Raw genomic sequence first — 17,344 nt, 5'->3', positions numbered from 1 at the left:
TTTGAATAGTTGGGTGGAACCAAACACCATCCCATCGTGGTAATAAAGAACTGGGCAAAACACATACACCCAGCACCATTTTTGAAAAATAGAAGAAGTGTGCGTGCGATACACAAACCGCCCCCGAATCATTTGAAAACCAAGCCCGATTCGATGATAACAAAAGAAAGCCAAGGAGCCGGATGCAAAGGTCTCCCAGCTTTTGCCATTTTGGCGACCAGCTCCAACAACCGGAGAGGGGGAGAGAGAGAGAGCTCGAGTCACAAAGCTAAAAAAAGCACCGAGAAATCTAGTGGTGCAGCGAGCGAATCCGTCCGGCCGTCCCCTTCCTCCGCCACCCATCCCCAAAATTTTCACCGCACGTCGCCTCCCCGCGACGACGACGCCCGAAGCTTCCAGGGCCCTCCCCTCCCCCCCGCGGCCGCCCCTCCCTAGATCGCCGCCTCCGGCAGCGGCGAGGCTGCATCGCGAGGGCGGCGGAGGAGCCGGGCGACGGGGTCGACGAAGGCGGGGAAGACGAGGCTAGGGTTCGGGGTCGCTGCTGCTGGGCTGCGTCTGAGGGAGGAGGATGCATATGATGCGGCGGCTCAAGAGCATCGCCTCCGGCCGCTCGTCGGTCTCCGATCCGGTGAGAGCTCCATTTCCCCGGCCCATTCCCCACCGCCATTGGTGGCCCGGGCACACCCGCATTGGGTGTTCAATGACGCTATGCTAACGTCCGGGTTCATTTTCTTGGGCTTCGCTCGGTCGTTTCTTGCGGCAGCGTCTGTTCATTTCGTTTGCTTGCTTCGTCGTGGCTGCCTCCCCTTTATAGAAAGGCTAAAGCGTTGCACGGTCTGTTGCCTCATCAGGTGCCAAGCGCTTTATTTTGCTTTAGTCGATTTGGCATTCGGCTCCTTGCACTTTAATGGCGACATGTTGTTCGTTTTTGCTCAAGTATTTATTTCACCAGTTTGTCTAATAGGTGTGGTTTTGGCTGTAATGCGTTGGCAACTGAGCTTCATAGGACCATGAAGAAAATGGACAGTAGCCTATTAACTGAGAGTCTGAGACTTTACTGGTAAAGGATAATATCAGGTTCTAATCAGTCCATTGGTTCAAAAAATTTGTTCATTCGGGAAGGATTTTAACCTGTAGGTTAATCAGGAAATGTCTCCCGTTCACAAAAAAGAAGGACATGAGAAGTGGGGGTTGTTACATTGAAGAAACTCTGCCTTTTCTTCTTCAATAAATGCTAAGGAATTATGAAACAAATAACCATTTCTCGTTATCTATTGTTAGGGTGGTGACTCTGGCTCCAAAAGACCAAAGTTTGAGCAGGATGGAGCAGGAGATATTGTTATGGAGCCACACTTAACCGAGGATAAACCTGTGCGGATAGACCAAGAATCATCGTCAACATCTAATAGGGATGCTGAGGCAAGCACATCTACTAGCATGAAACCTGTTAAAACTGAAGAAGCAGGAGCAGATCTTCTTCCCAAAGAGATGAATATTATGACAATTAGCGACGATAAAGCTGATGGCCATAATGATAAGGTTATTTCAATCTCATTGATTCATTGATTGATGAGCACATACCATTTCTGCTTTTGGTAATCATGCCTTGTGTTCTCTGGCTACAGGAAGGTGAGGGTGTTACACTTGATGGGACTGGAACAGAGACAGGGCAGATAATTGTGACAACAATAGGAGGTCACAATGGGAAGCCAAAGCAGGTAATATACTAACCTGTATCTTGCTTGCATTGAATACCTATTGTTTTTTTTGCATTCATCTAAAAAGGCATTGAATACCAATGACAGTACATTACATTGAATATTCCTGCATGCTATGTAAACAGGGCTACTTGATTTTTATATATATTAAAAAAAAGTCCTCTGTGGATGACATTGCAGCAGCACTCTATATTTTTTTATATTGCTATTGGATTGGATATTCTTTATCTGATGGATGCAAAATTTTGCTCTTTAGATATTCCTTTGAATTTATTGTCCTACTATTTATTTAGAACATCATTTTGTGAAACTCGAACTGTAAATCACTAATATTGTTTCTAATGGTCATACAGAAGGTCTCATACATGGCAGAATTGGTTGTTGGTACTGGTTCGTTTGGTATTGTTTTCCAGGTACGCCATTTGCCATCTTTTGGCCTCATATAACACTTATTTCTAGAAATGGGAGTTCACAATGCTGTGGCCAAAATCATTGAACTTATCGTGTATAACAGGCGAAATGCTTGGAAACTGACGAGACGGTGGCGATAAAAAAGGTGTTACAAGATAAGCGCTACAAGAATAGAGAGCTCCAGACTATGCAGTTACATGACCACCCGAATGTAGTTCAGCTGAAGCATCACTTCTTTTCAACAACTCAAAAGGGAGAAGTTTACCTCAACCTTGTACTTGAATTTGTATCCGAGACAGTTTATCGTGTTGCCAAATACTACAACCGGATGAACCAGCGTGTACCCATAATATATGTTAAGTTGTATGCATATCAGGTACGCGATGATGTTCTTTGTCATTTCCCCTATCAGCTTTTTACAAGTAGTTCGGATTCATTGGTTGGTATTGAATGAACATTAGGAATCTGTTATTCCTTCTTGTCCAGATGTGCCGTGCGCTTGCTTACATCCATCGAGTTGTCGGTGTGTGTCATCGTGATATTAAACCTCAAAATCTACTGGTAAGTTCCCAGATCCACTTTTCCTCGAAGCAGTTTGTGTGGTTGTTAGTGTTGCAAGTATTCTGTTATTCCCATTTTGGACCATTTTGCTACCATCTTGCTTGTAAGTTGTAACACCTGTCAACGCAGAAATACTGTGTAAGTGCACATCTGCAGGTTTGTCATGCAAAATGTCTCTTAAATCTTTGGAGTATTTTTTTTGTTCAGTTTTACGCTAACTGCTGAAAATGTTCCTTATTGCAACTTGATTAACCTTCCAGGTCAATCCTCATACACATCAACTTAAGATTTGTGATTTTGGGAGCGCTAAAAAATTGGTATACTTCTCTCTTTTAGTTTGTTTCTGCTGAATATCTTCATGGATTTAATAAAGTAAAATATCCATTTCAGGTCCCTGGTGAGCCTAACATATCGTACATTTGCTCGCGGTATTATAGGGCTCCTGAACTAATATTTGGAGCTACGGAGTATACCACTGCGATCGATATCTGGTCTGTTGGCTGTGTAGTGGCTGAGCTTCTGATTGGTCAGGTACAGGATCTCAGTCCTACAAGTTCACCTTTCTTTCAGATGAGTATTATGCCAACCATTTTCTGTGAGGGAAATGATTTTGCTGTACCATTGTAAAATTTTTGTCCTCTTTTTTTTAAATAAAGATTACTATATAAACTACAAAACTGCAGTTTTGGATTTCATGCACATTAGGATTTGATCCGCTCACTGTTGATTGAGACACTTCTTATCCGATGACAATTTGGTTGACATCCACTGCCCCCCTTCCCCCAAAATTGCAGCCTTTGTTTCCTGGTGAAAGTGGTGTTGACCAACTGGTGGAAATAATAAAGGTTTGCATCTGCTATCAAATCGTGTCATGAAATCACTGGTGGTACTTTGTAGGCTGAATGTTTTTTCTTCTCTTTCTTCATCCAAGATTTTGGGTACTCCAACAAGAGAGGAGATCAGGTGCATGAATCCAAATTATTCCGAATTCAAGTTCCCTCAGATAAAAGCCCATCCATGGCACAAGGTTAGGGATCTCTAATCTCCAAGGTGTTTTTTTCATTTGAGCTGTAGCCAGTTGAAACCAGCTCACCCTAAGTTCGATTTCCGTGTAGCTTTTTGGTAAGCGCATGCCACCCGAGGCTGTCGATCTCGTGTCAAGGCTGCTCCAGTACTCACCGAACCTGCGCTGCACTGCTGTAAGAACTAATTCGAGATTGCAACCGACCAATTACTGAACCCAAATTCGTGTAGACGTGTTGCTATTGACACTAAGCTCCATATTTTTCCTTGGGTTAAACCAGTTATACGGTAGTTTCTGATCGAAGATATTTTAATTATATTCCCAGGTCGACGCCTGTGCCCATCCGTTCTTCGATGAGCTGCGGGACCCCAAGGCTTGCCTGCCGAACGGACGGCCAATGCCACCGTTGTTCGACTTCACAGCAGCCGGTAACTTTCCAACAACACACTCAACAACGCTGTTGACGTTTCATTGTACGTTTCCTCTGAAACACACTTTTTTGGAACCGGGATGCAGAACTCGAAGGGCTCCCCGCCGAGCTTGTCCACCGGATCGTTCCTGAACACATGAGGAAGGAAGTGAATTAGGTGGACGGACGTACTGGGGCAAAAAAAAAAAAAAAAACTCCCTGTTTCTCTGTTGGTTCTGAGAGATGTGTGAGGGCACGGATATGGAGGAGCGGTGGTGTATTGTAATTGTAAAGAGGGCTGAAAGAAAGGTCCCTCTGGTTGGGCGTGTCACCAAAGAGTGGCCCTAGAGGCAAACCTTACGTTTGCTCGTTGCCCTTGGTGTGTACCCAGATGTGTATCGATGACATAGGCTGGCTGCTGTATCATCATCAGGGTTGACGCTGAACAAGAGAAATTCAAGCAGGGTGCTGCTAGCTCGCTTCCTCCCGTAGCTGGAAACCCCAGAATGCCAGTTTCCATCACTGCACGTCGTCGCGCTGTCCACTGGTGTCCCGTAAGCATATAGAGCTCTGCCGGCTCCGCTATTGGCTTGCGTGTGTCTATCGATAATGACTTCTACGGACGCTACCAAAAAATAAAAATAAAAAAACAAGCGGATGGCTACACGTCCATAAACTGACAAGAAGACGGTACAAAAAACGAGCGGTTGGCTTGCGATGTGCGTTAATAGATTGTTTCCTTCCGTCTCCTGAAGATATGTGAATCTCCCCTCTCCCTGATTAACTTGAAGCAAGTTGCCGACAGTTGATTTCGCGGCCACCACGGAGCAAGTGACGCGAGGGGAAATAAAAGCTTGACTATCCACTTGATTCTGCGGTCACGGATCTGAGACTTTCGGCGCACCGAACCTCACCAACAGCAGCCGAGAAGGTGGGACTGGGACTGGGAGGACGTACGTACCTATCGGCGTGATGCAAGGGATCACTCACTCACTCACTCGGCTCCTAAACAAAAACGCGACGGAGCGCCTACTCGCGAACCACCACCACCGACGACGACTTGTTTAACACATGTACTGCTACCTGCTGCTGTTTTAGACCTAGAGAACGGCGGGGGGCTAGATTTTTTGACTGATCTTTCCTTTGGACCCAAGCGCTCGTCAGGCAAGGCAGCCAGCAGGTGGCGGTCTGTGTGTGCGAGCGTGACGAAACATGCCCGGCCTCAGCCAAAAAGTTGTCTTTGGCCCTGTATTCTTGCCCGTTGGACGGACCCATCTCCGGCCTGCGGCGGAGAGGACAGACAGACAGACCCGCCGTCCGTGGCAACCAACCAAACCTGTGACTCGCAAACACGCCACGCAGACCCCACCCGGCACCCGCCTACCGCACCCAACCAATCACCCCAGTGCCCAGTTTGCTTTCTCCCCGCAAACACGCAGCAACACGGCCGGCCTCGTCCAGTCGTCGACGAAGCCTGAAAGTGCCTGAAAGTATTTTTTTTTTAACATGAATCAATAACTTTCACAATCCAGTATCTTAGAAAAAAGCTAAGGCATTGGTGCCACCACTTACTCCTTGTTCGGTTATTACAGTTTCATATAGATTGAAGTATATTGAAAAATACGTTGTGATGTATATTTTAACCTGCTATGAATTTTGAACCGACTCAACACCACCAAATTCACATGGATTAACGTTGAAACTGACAAGTCCTTAGTTATCTCAACCAAGAATCGGAAGAAGGACATGCGTGGCGGAGGTGGTGCAAGCCGGCGCGACTCTCGATCCGGCGAGGATCCATGGCCCCGTGAAGTCTCTATCAGGGGAGCCAGGAGCGGAACACGGAATCCAGGCTGCAGGGACCGCCTAGGGTTTTTGGAGCGGGTCAGGATTAGATAGACGCGAGGGCAACCGGATCGCGTGGCACGACGTGGTAGGACTTGGAGAGTGGAGGATTGCGGGTTGCTAGAAGCAAATTTGTGGAGTATTTTTTTTATAGTTGCGACTCCGAAACCATTGAACTATATAAACCTTTGCTTTATAATATTAATAGATAAATAGACTAGGCCTCCCGAGACCTACAAACGCGCACACGCCCGCACGCCCGCACGGGCACCGAGCGCAGAAAATACACTTCTACAGTCGTGGCGGAAAGAGATTAACCGGCGAGTCCAGACGATTTTTGGTTGTAATTTTGTAAACGACGAGCCCATAACGAACGAAAAGGACTTTTGTGGCTCGCCTTTTTCTATCAGCTCCGAGATAATAACACACCCACTTTCATCTACCACCGAAAAAAAGTAGAGATAAAGAAAGGTGTGTGAGCGTTGAGCACGCGAGTGCCATGATGCAAATCAGCTCAGCGTCACCAACTAAAGGGAGCGAGCGATCGTAACTAACTGTTCATTAAAAGTGTTCAAGGTTTGATCGATTACATATAACTAAAAACACAATATTTTTCCCCCACCAGATAGTTATATTATAAAAAATCTATCTCATAATAAATACAATAATACTTAGGTCCTGCTTGAATGATAATAGTTAGATGCTAAAATTAGTAGCTACTTTTAGCAAAATAGCTAGTAGTAGCTAGCTACTCCTCCCGTCCAAAAATACTAGTCTCTTGGTTTTTTATGTATATACTAGCTGCTTTGCTACGGTTGTTATGTACTAAATATAATTATTATTTATTTCTAAACACTGAGGTATGTGTGATTTGGTGGTTAACTCTAAATTTTTGAAAAAGAGGCATGTGTTCGAGTACTCACTTTACACTATTTTTTTTGCGTGGTGGTAGGTGGGCCCTCATCATGCTAGCTTCTTTTATTAACAGCCTAGATCCTAAGTTCACATGGTCACAGTCGCCAATGTCAGTACTAACTCGAGTGAGCCAGACAATAAACGAGTGTCAAATAAATAAATCCAAATCAAGAGAATACAAAGTGCGGCATATAAGGAAAAGAAAAAAAAGCTAATAAAGGCCTTCCATTTCCACTCCCCGTCGTGTCGCTTCCTCCCTCTTCCTCCGGAGCTGCGAAATTTTGAGACCCAGCCGGGAAAGCGGAGGCGGAGACTACCCACCCCACCACCAGCCCCCCGGAATTCGCGCAAATCACAGAAGCTCCCTAGCCGCCGGCGAGCACTCGTGCGCTCCCCTGGAAGCGGCGGAGGCGGCGGCGGAGCCCGCCTCTCTGCCGGCGCCGGCGATGGGCAACTCACTGGGGTGCTCGGCTTCCGGCGAGCGGCTCGTCTCGGCGGCGCGCGACGGGGACGCCATCGAGGCGCGGATGCTGCTGGAGCTCAGCCCCGCGCTCGCGCGCTACTCCACCTTCGGCGGCCTCAACACTCCGCTACACTTCGCCGCCGCCAAGGGCCATCTCGACGTACGCGCGAATCCTTCCGTGTTTTTCAGGGTTCCCCCGCTTCGATTTCGGGTCAGCAGTTGTTGTCTCCGTGTAGATTGTCACGATGCTGCTGGAGAAAGGCGCTGACGTTAACGCGCGCAACTACTGCGGCCAGGTAGTAGATCTTTCTGCGCTTTCTGGGTTCAAAAGTTCTCATCTGTGTGTTCCAGCTATCTTCTGCCAGTTCAAACCGAACAAATGCTAAGATCTATCGTGCACAAGTGTCCGATTTGTCAACTCATATGCCATGGAAATATATTGTGGCATCAAGATTCAGTTTTTATGTGGCTAATTATGTTGCTCTGCTCAGCGATGGCATAAGAAAACCTGAATCTGTTATGCATTTGTGCCTATGCCCCAGAGCTGAACCAAGATTTTTTCGTAGCTCATTTTGGCACTTCTGCGAAGGGCAGGCCTGGTACAGTCGTGAAAGTGTGAAACTGACCAGGTCTTGAGTTCTAAGCAGCCTCTCCGCATTTGTGGGGAAGGCCTATCTCGGTTTATCTCTTCTACAGACCCCACTTATGTTGGAGCCTCTGACACTGGGCTTGCCTTCTTTCTGGCACTTCTGCATGGGGGATAGGAATTATATTTTTGTTCATTCTACAGTTTTTATCTGTATCAAATAGTCTGTTGATTGGTTGCAATTGTTTTGATGATGGATCAAGACTGCGCTGATGCATGCTTGTCGGCATGGGCACTGGGAGGTGGTGCAGATGCTTCTTCTATTTAGATGCAATGTAAGACGGCACGTAAGATAGTACCTTTTTCTGCTACATTTTTTAGTTAGGACAAGGTAAGTGCTAACTGTTGTTTGTTTTTTGGCTGATTCAGGTTACTAGGGCAGATTACTTGAGTGGTCGAACAGCACTGCATTTTGCTGCACATGATGGATTTGTTCGGTGTATTAGGCTTTTAGTTGCAGACTTTGTCCCGAGTGTGGCCTTGGAGGATATTGCTTCTTCTGTGGTGGATGGTGGTGATTGCCAGACAAACAGTGGGAGCAGTCCTAATTCATCGTCGGGGCAGAAGTTTAATGAATCGTATGTGTTGTCAATGAATCACATTTTATTATTTGAAACAATTATCTGTTAACTCCATGTTTGTTTCAGGGCCCGTGTGAGGTACATCAACAAACCTGCAGATGGTGGTGTTACAGCACTTCACATGGCAGCATTGAACGGTCACTTAGATTGCATGCAGTTGTTGATTGACTTGGGCGCTAATGTCTCAGCTGTCTCATTCCCCTATGGCACTACTGCAAATTTGATAGGCAAGTGTTGATTCTTAGCTCAGATGGAATGCATTGAGCAATGCTATTCTTGTTAGCTCAAATGAGATTTTAACAATGCACTGGTGGAACAGGAGCTGGCAGTACACCGTTGCATTATGCAGCAGGTGGGGGGAAACAAGAATGCTGTGAGGTAAGTCAATGTCATAAAGAATCATCACCTTTTGACAAGAATCCTGCTTCAGTTGTACCTATCAGAGGAATTTATTTATTCTGGTATGTGATGATGCTGTTCTTGCAGCTACTAATATCAAAAGGCGCTAGCAGGTTGACACTCAATTGCAATGGGTAAGTTTTTTTTGTTAATGATGCTATGTAGTATTTAGAAGGGCAGGCATGGTGCAGTGGAGAGCTGTCTCACTGAGTCACCAGGTTATGGGTTCGAAGCAACCTCTTGGTTTATCTCTTTCTTAGATCCCACTCATGTGGGAGCCTCCGACACTAGGTCTGCCCCTTTTTATGATATGTTTAGTATTCCAATTCTTTAGTAATCTTACCATTTTAGCCATTGGCCAATCTCACTCGAGTAGTCCTAATTTATTTTAACACTATCTTATGTTTAGGTGGCTTCCCGTTGATGTTGCTAGAATATTTGGACGGCGCTCTTTGGAGCCATTACTTTCTCCAAATTCACACTCGAATGTCCCTGTATTTCAACTGTCCAGTTATCTTGCCTTGCCACTCATGAGTATACTTAATATAGCCAGGTCAGTGTTTAACAACACATGTTTTCTTCGTCTGGAAATACTATAACTGAATTTCTTGCTTTCATAGACTGACGACTTTCAATATATGAATGCATGTCACTATGCTAGACTTTTGATGTGTTATCATATGGCCTATATATGTTTTTTGGAAAGTAAAGGAGGAGGCCATGAAGGCAATTTCATTCTGAATTCTAGATTTCTAGTGGAAATAATATCTGTGAACAGTTAGGGCAGTTTACATCTCTATTATAACTGCATTTTTTCCAGAGATTGTTACTTTTACTAAGGCAACGACTGAAATATGGTCTTGGCTCAGCTTGGATTGTTGGGTATGGAGCAAATGTGGTCATTGATCTGCATCTCTTTTGTCACCATCAATCATCTTAGTGTTGTCAACTCTCATGCTCCAGTTATTTTATCATTTATGTTTCTAGTAATCTGAAACTAACTATGTTGGAGTTCACTTTCTAGATTGAAGTTGAGTTGCTTCTGCTTTTCAATTTCACCTACTTAAGCTCGCTTTGCAATCCCTCCTTGGACGTGTTTGGTGTCTTTTCTGCTGATAGTGTTGCATGTTGTTTAAATATAATAGTCATTTGACTGATCTTAAAGTTAAAATATATTAAACATTTGTTTATATATTTTATTTGATGTGCATTTGCAGAGAATTTGGGTTGCAGCATACCACACCCTCGATTGATGATAATGATCTATGTTCAGTTTGTCTAGAAAGGTCTTGTTCTGTTACTGCTGAAGGTGGGACCACTATCACATTAGACACTTGCTTAAATTTTACCTAGAGACGGTTCTTTAATATTTCTTGCACTAGACTGCAAAGATATGCTAGGGTAGACCTAGTGCCGGAGGCTTCCACATGAGTGAGGTATGCGGAAGGGATAAACCAAGGAAGCCTTTCCCCGTAAATATGAAGAGGTTGCTCTGAACCCATGACTTGGTGACTCTGAGACAACTCTCACTACTACACCAGGTCTACCCTTCCTGCAAGAGATGCTAGCAGTTGGCATTTCATGAAAAGTAACCAGTCAGAGTAACATAAAACTACACAAATGAAAGTTAAATACCAAAACACTGATGGCACTTGTATACACGACCTTGGTTCTGTCAAGTGCTTTTACAATTTTACAAAGCTTTACGTTTTCAATAGGATTTCCATTGATATCTTGGTCATGTATATCATGGTACCCTCTGTCCCAATGTGTAAAGTAGTATGCTTACTATTTTTTATTCGGTTCAGGTTGCAGTCATGAATTCTGCATCAAATGTGCTCTCTACCTCTGCTCAACCAGCAACATCCGTGTCGAGTTCACAGGCCCACCTGGGTCCATCCCGTGCCCTCTTTGTCGGAACGGCATAATGTCTTTCACCAAGTTACCAAGCACACCAACAGAAGGGCTTAAATCAGGTTCAGCGCTCACATTCTGCAACCCATGCATACTGAACGCCCGGTCCATGGACTCGCCAGCCACTTTCTCCAAAGCTGAAATCAGACGGAACCGTGTGGCAGCTGTCTCTTCGGAGCTGGTCTGTCCAATCACCTGCAGCCCATTCCCGTCGTCCGCCCTCCCAACCTGCAGGTGCAGCGACGACGATCCATGCGGCGATACAGACGTGCAGGATGGTCCCGAGTTCCAGTCTCCCCGGCCCTCGCACAGCGCAAGCATGGAGCTGGACAAGAGGGGGGAGGGGGATCTAGACCGGGCCAGTTGCTCAGGCATGTTCTGGAGCCGAAGAAGCTGTCACAGGGAGCAGCAGTGTGATGCGGAGATCAACGCTTGATTCTTTATCTGTGGTTCTGAATTAAGTTTGGATTCGTAGCAGCTCCAACGCGGGAGATGAGCAGCGGTTGTTTTTTCCACCCCAGCTATGTTCCTTCCTCCTATCTACAGCCAATGTTTTCTTGATTGGTGAAATGCTGCTGCGTCCTTTGCAGCCGTAGCGTGTGTGTTGTAACAGTTTTGTTACTATGGTTCATGTGTACCTGTGAATCTAGATAGCCTTCGAAGTTGCTAGCCAGTTACGGTTCTTTGTAGCTGTATGTAAATTGCAGATCTGGATGGAATTACTTTCTGTCCCTGATGATAAATATTTATATACAACGAGTGAAGTACCCTCTAAGGCCATCTCCAGCGGAGCTGGATGTGAGCTTGTAAAATATTGCTTTGAATTGTAGATTCTGTTTATAGACTAGTTTGAAATAAGAAATGAGATATTGAGTATGATTTAGAGCTAAAACGACTACTATTTTGGATTGGAGGGAGTATAAAAGTGCCTTCTCGTCGGTTTCTTGGTACAACACCAGTAGTGGCTAAGGCCATATCCAGTACGTTGTGTAAAATATTGTTTTGTACTGTAGATTGTACTGTTTGTACAATGGAGTTTGAAATAGAGAGTGAGATATGAGATGTGATAATAAATCTGCTAGAGATAGTCTAAGCTCATATAAAGTGCTTTTCTTCAGCGACCAGCAATGCTTTGGAGACATAGCTACAGCAACATCAGTCATGTACTAGTAGTCTAGTACTTGCTAGGTGCGAGTCGTGGATCAGTCACGCCGACGCCGGCGAGGACAGGAGCGTGCTGAGGATCCTGTCGCCGAGTCCTGGCACCGCTGACAAGAAGTGCCCAGCTCCGGGGAGCTCGTGGTAGCTGACCCAGCCGAGCTTATTGCATATGTGCCGCTGCAGCTGCACGGGCACGACGCCGTCCTCGTCACCCTGGAACAGGTGCACCGGAAACGGCGGCTTCTCGAGGTCCGTCGGCTCGAAGTCCGTCCACCTCCCGAACATGACCGTCATGTCGCGGTAGAAGGACTCCTGTACGCCCTGCTGCGTCGCCAGCCTCGCCCTCTGCAAGAAAGAAAGATCGAAGTCCGTTTCATTGTGGTGGGAGACAGAGAGAAGCTAACTAAGGCAGGGCAACCGAGCGAGGCGAGACGAACCGAGTGGAACATGCCGTTGGAGAGCGCCATGACGCGGTTCTTCTCGTCCAGCGCGTTGGGGAAGGGCGCGGAGCCGTCGACGACGGTGGAGGTGGGCAGCCACGGCTGGCTCATCCACCAGTGCAGCAGCCACGGCGCGTAGTAGGCGACCCGGAGCGACCACTGGTCGCCGACCGGCTGCCTCCCGTAGAGCTGCCGGGCCAGCCCCCGCGGCAGCCCGCGCCAGCGGTAGTTGATGACCGGCGCCATCATTGCCAGCCCCGCCAGCCTGTGCGGGATGTACCTGACGGCGGCCCAGCCGGCGTGGGAACCGAGGGAGGAGCAGACGAGGTGGAACTTGTCACCCAGACCCAGCGCGTCGGCCAGGTCCTGGATGTCCAGCGCCGCGCTCTCCGGCGACCGCCGCGGGTCCGGGTCGCTCTCGCCGTACCCGGCCCGGTCGAACGCCACCATGTACACGCCCAGCTCCTCCAGCAGCTCCTGCTTGTGTTTCCATCCAGAGCAGTTGTTGTTACGTACAGTACTGTACTTTCCATCACAGTTAGACGACAGTTACGCGTCAAGCACGCGGGCGACCCTGGAAATGATATGATTGGCCATGCATGGACGCACGCTCCAGGTAGGCAAAAACATGGAGAATTCTACGCGCGTGGCTAGTCGTTTTCGTGGAACGCGTGTTACTTCCTGGTCCTGCCTGCCGGATGGTTGGTGAGCGACGACGACGCCGGCACATGTTAGCAGCCGTCAGCCGCACACACACGCACGCGGTTGGGTTGGGTTGGGTTGGGTTGGAGGTGGAGTTGGTGCCTGGCCACCACCAACTTTGCTCGATCGGGTGCCGGTGCACTATCGGACTAGCTAGTGGTTGCCACGGCCTGAAGCACACACGCTTGATGCATAGATGTGCATGCATGTGGAAGGAAGACGATGATGGAGAGAGCTAGGGAGACGCGCGGGCAAGCAGGCCGCCGCCGGCCGGCACCAACCTGGGAAGCGCGGGGCGAGTCCATGCGGCTGCCGGAGAAGCCGTGCGAGTACACCACCTTGAAGCGCGCCCTGTCCCTGCTCACGCCGGACTGGGCGTACGCCAGGTACCGCCCGTCGCGCAGCCGCACCCTGGGCGCCGTCACCGGCGGGCCCCCGGGCGTGCCGCACGGCGTCGAGGGAGGCGGCCGCACGGCGTTTAGGAACCACCTCGCCACCAGCGTCGCCGCCACCAAGAGCACCAGCAGCCGCAATGGCGACCAGTCCTCGCACACACCGCGCATGTAAGCCAAACAAACCCACAATACCATGGCCGCACGCATTGCGCCGGTCGCACGCGACCAGTTGCCCGTGGAGGCAGCTCCTGCGGCCATGGGAGAAGAGCGAGCGAGCCTGGAGCTGGATGGAGGTGATGGTCTGCGAAGGAAGGGAAAAACTAAGTAGTAATGGAGTGGGTCGTGTGGTGTTAGTTGTTGAGGCTAGTAGCTACGACTACAAGCAAGGCTTGTGAGGGGGGTGACGGAGGAGTGGTTCTTGAAACGTGTTAGGTGTTGTGCTGATGATGAGCAATATATTGCGAGCAGAGAGAGATGTGGTGACTGCTGACGCTCTGCAGAGAGAGAGAGAGAGAGATGTGGTGGTGAAGGGGCAACCATGAATGACAACCCTTTCACTAACCTACCGACGTACTTTATAGGTAGGGGTGGAAACGGATCGAATACGCACGGATACGAATACGAATGTCATAGTTTACCATATTTTTGTTCGAATTCGGATACGAATTCAAATATATTCGGATACGAATACAAAACGGATAGTCGAATTCGAATTTTTATTCGGATATTTACTCAATTCAACTCAAACATCATATTCTGAAATTTAACATATGTATATGTGTATTTAATTTAAGTACAAGTTTATAGATAGTCAAAACAAACTTAAAATAAAATAGATTTCTTGTGATCCTTCATATCCAAGTCAACAAAACTATATAAATAATATTTTTAAACTATCGAAGCATGTAACAAAAGATAAACAACAGCACGTGATATTTAATAAGTGACATTTGTACAAATATAAGTAAATTAGAATTGATATAAAAAAGTAAATGTACCAATAAAAACAAATTTTCCATTCTAAAATGAATGAATGTCCTATATAAATGTGTATACCAAAATTTAAATGAAAACATTAAGAAATTTATCTTTATATTGTAAGTGGAGAGTGATAGTTGAATGTTTATAGAACTTTATTGAGATGTGTTCACTATATAGATAAAGTTGAGAGTTATAATTAAATGTTTATGAAACCTGTTGGATTTTAGGATTGAGTATCACTAGAAATATAAGGTTGATATATTTATTTATATATCATATAAATAATTTTTAATATCTAAAATGATATGTATCATTTTTTCAGTATATTATTAATCTTAAAATCAATTTTAATTAGTAATTAGTGATAAAGTTATGTTTTAAAAGGTTTCATGAAACATATTTTTTTCACGGATACGGATAGTATCGAATGTTTTATGGTTTTTTCGAATACGAATATGGAATCGGATAGAGAAAAGTACTATAAATCGAATTCGAATACATCCATTTGACATCTATATTAAAATCGAATACGGATACGGATATCCATATTAGCAGTTTTAGCGAATACGAATACGGATAATTCGAATATCCAGACATCCATTTCCAGCCCTATTTATAGGGCCCTTTATATATCAGCCTCATTCGGTGCGTACGTGCTTTTCTGGTCATGCCAAATTGTTGCCAGTAAAGTAAGATCTCACCTACCGCCCATTCCAAAGTGCAGAATAATAAAAAAAGAACTTGTCTTTACACAAGTTCATCACTAGACTCAGGGAGTGTTTGAATGCACTAGAGCTAATAGTTAGTTAGCTAAAAATATTCTAGTAGAATTAACTAGCTAACAAATAGTTAGCTAACTAGTAGCTAATTTACTAAAAATAGCTAATAGCTGAACTATTGGCTAGAGTGTTTGAATGTCTCTAGCTAATTTTGGCCATTAACTATTATCTCTAGTGCATTCAAACACCCTTTTAGATACAAATATGTCAACATATAAAGGTGGTGTTTGGATCATTGCAGGGAGTGGTTAACTTAACGTGAATGGATCTCGCTGCTATTGGTTACAGTGCAATAGAAAGCTAGATATGTTTGGTTAGTTAACGTTATGTATTAACGCTAGTTGGGGAGTGGTAACGAAAAGATATGGCTCCGTATCTATCTACGTTGTGAATCGTTACGAGCCGACCCAACCAAATATAAAAAAAGCGAATACATCTCACTGTAAATGGAACACGGACAAAAACATCTAACCAAACAGTCTCAAAGATGGCAACAACCCCGTTAGCCGACGATAATTTCTTCATTCGGGCTAGTTTGGAAACTTAAATCCCCGAGGGGATTGAAAGGGAATAAACTAATTCCCCCCCCTCCAATCTTGGAGGGAATTTGAGTTTTCAAACTAGCCCTTAGGTAACAGGTTTGGTCACAATTTTATACCCGTGACTCTGTTAATGGAAGACAAAAAGGACCCAATAGGTAGAACGAGTTTGGGTACTGTTGGGCTGTTGGCGCCTTTTTGGACCAAACACTAATGATCCCTAGATCGCCCTCATAGAGAGTTCAGGCCTTGGGTATGATCCCTAGGCCCCGACCACAAAGAGTCGGGACCTTGGGGAGCGAGGTGGTAGATAAGATGGAAGACAAATAACACTATATCTGCAATGCAGTCTTTAACTCCACCTATATGATGGCCCTTAATAATGACAAACAACAATGAACCTTAGGGCCTTCTCATGATGAGCAGGATCTTGGGTTTGGCTCTGCGAGGTGCCGATCGGTCTGCAATAGATCCCCAAGTCGCCTGGCGGTGACCAGACTATCCGGTCGTGCCTAGATGCCAAATACGGTGTTCAACATGTACACACTCATTAAACCCACACCTATGTATCCATAGGCACAAACTATCCAGAATATATATAGCCAACAATTCTTTAAAATTATAGCCCATCCTAATGATTGGTCCTGGGCTCTTGGCTTGTAATACCCAATTTGTAAGAGATCATATAAAAGGAGAAAAGTTATTTCCTTTATTTATATGTGTGTGTTGTATCTACTTACAATCACATGTGAACACCACGTTTAAAAACAAATAATTAATAAAATATATGCCACTAAGTTATGCATCATGCATGATTTTATTTTGTGTGCATTTTCTGTTAATATAAAAATAATATAAAGAGAATTCCATTAATAACTAAATGGGAGTTTAAGATGTAAAGGGAATTCTAGAAATGTGGAGGAAAGAAAAGAAGAAGGATATGAATACATAAATAATATATATAAATAAGTACCTCCAGAATTAGTATCTCTAATTTCACAAATACAATTTGTAAATGATGAGCCACAAAGCTAGAATTTAAGTTTGAAGTCAAATCTAAATTTAAAAAGAAAAGAAAAGAGAAAAGAAAAGAGAAATGGCGCATGGGCTGACTAACCCCAATCCAGCCCACTACCAAGATTCTTCTGCGCGGCCCAACTAGCTGAAGCGTGTGCCGACAGGTGGGGCCCAACGAGCAGTCGCTTGCTCTTGGTGCTCTGTCGCGCGGGCCCAAGTTGTCTGGGCGTTAGCTTCCTTGCTCGGTGCGACTTACAGGTGGGTCCCGACTGGTCGTGTGGCGCGGCTTCGCTGATTACTGGGTCTGAGTCGTCAGGGCACGTCTTCAACCAACCCACCGAATATGGCGGCACCTCGCCGTGAAGCTCGGGGGTCGTGGCGGCTGCGTAGACCGGCCCGTGGGGACTTAAATACCGAGGACCCGAGGTCCTCAGACCCTCTCCT

General features: G+C 45.8%; 3 protein-coding genes across 4 annotated transcripts; 2 read left to right on the top strand and 1 right to left on the bottom strand.

Moving 5' to 3' along the window:
- Nucleotides 1–357: 357 nt before the first annotated feature.
- LOC103637127 (shaggy-related protein kinase alpha-like) lies at nucleotides 358–4,645 on the top strand. Of its 2 annotated transcripts, XM_020539815.3 has the most exons (15): nucleotides 698–851; nucleotides 965–1,060; nucleotides 1,138–1,190; nucleotides 1,282–1,539; nucleotides 1,626–1,718; nucleotides 2,072–2,131; nucleotides 2,233–2,505; nucleotides 2,616–2,690; nucleotides 2,951–3,007; nucleotides 3,081–3,221; nucleotides 3,485–3,535; nucleotides 3,622–3,717; nucleotides 3,806–3,889; nucleotides 4,040–4,142; nucleotides 4,231–4,645. In XM_020539815.3, exons 4-15 carry the CDS (start codon nucleotides 1,342–1,344, stop codon nucleotides 4,299–4,301), a joined length of 1,302 nt encoding a protein of 433 aa, XP_020395404.1. In that variant the 5' UTR covers nucleotides 698–851; nucleotides 965–1,060; nucleotides 1,138–1,190; nucleotides 1,282–1,341; the 3' UTR covers nucleotides 4,302–4,645.
- A 2,460-nt stretch (nucleotides 4,646–7,105) lies between these two features.
- LOC100281593 (uncharacterized) lies at nucleotides 7,106–11,650 on the top strand. The gene is made up of 10 exons (NM_001154512.2): nucleotides 7,106–7,506; nucleotides 7,583–7,642; nucleotides 8,196–8,267; nucleotides 8,362–8,570; nucleotides 8,640–8,800; nucleotides 8,893–8,951; nucleotides 9,060–9,106; nucleotides 9,382–9,525; nucleotides 10,190–10,281; nucleotides 10,781–11,650. The coding sequence occupies exons 1-10, from the start codon at nucleotides 7,330–7,332 to the stop codon at nucleotides 11,320–11,322; spliced, it is 1,563 nt and encodes a 520-aa protein (NP_001147984.2). The 5' UTR covers nucleotides 7,106–7,329; the 3' UTR covers nucleotides 11,323–11,650.
- Nucleotides 11,651–11,919: 269 nt separating this feature from the next.
- On the bottom strand, nucleotides 11,920–14,011 carry LOC100281833 (uncharacterized). The gene is made up of 3 exons (NM_001154753.3): nucleotides 13,471–14,011; nucleotides 12,485–12,964; nucleotides 11,920–12,392 (listed from the first exon to the last, which is right to left on the bottom strand). Exons 1-3 carry the CDS (start codon nucleotides 13,840–13,842, stop codon nucleotides 12,093–12,095), a joined length of 1,152 nt encoding a protein of 383 aa, NP_001148225.2. The 5' UTR covers nucleotides 13,843–14,011; the 3' UTR covers nucleotides 11,920–12,092.
- Nucleotides 14,012–17,344: the final 3,333 nt, after the last annotated feature.

The sequence above is a fragment of the Zea mays genome, chromosome 1 (assembly GCF_902167145.1).
Source record: "Zea mays cultivar B73 chromosome 1, Zm-B73-REFERENCE-NAM-5.0, whole genome shotgun sequence".
In the NCBI taxonomy this organism is placed as follows: Eukaryota; Viridiplantae; Streptophyta; class Magnoliopsida; order Poales; family Poaceae; genus Zea; species Zea mays.
Note: the sequence above shows the minus strand (reverse complement) of the source record. Positions and strands in the feature narration are given on the sequence as shown.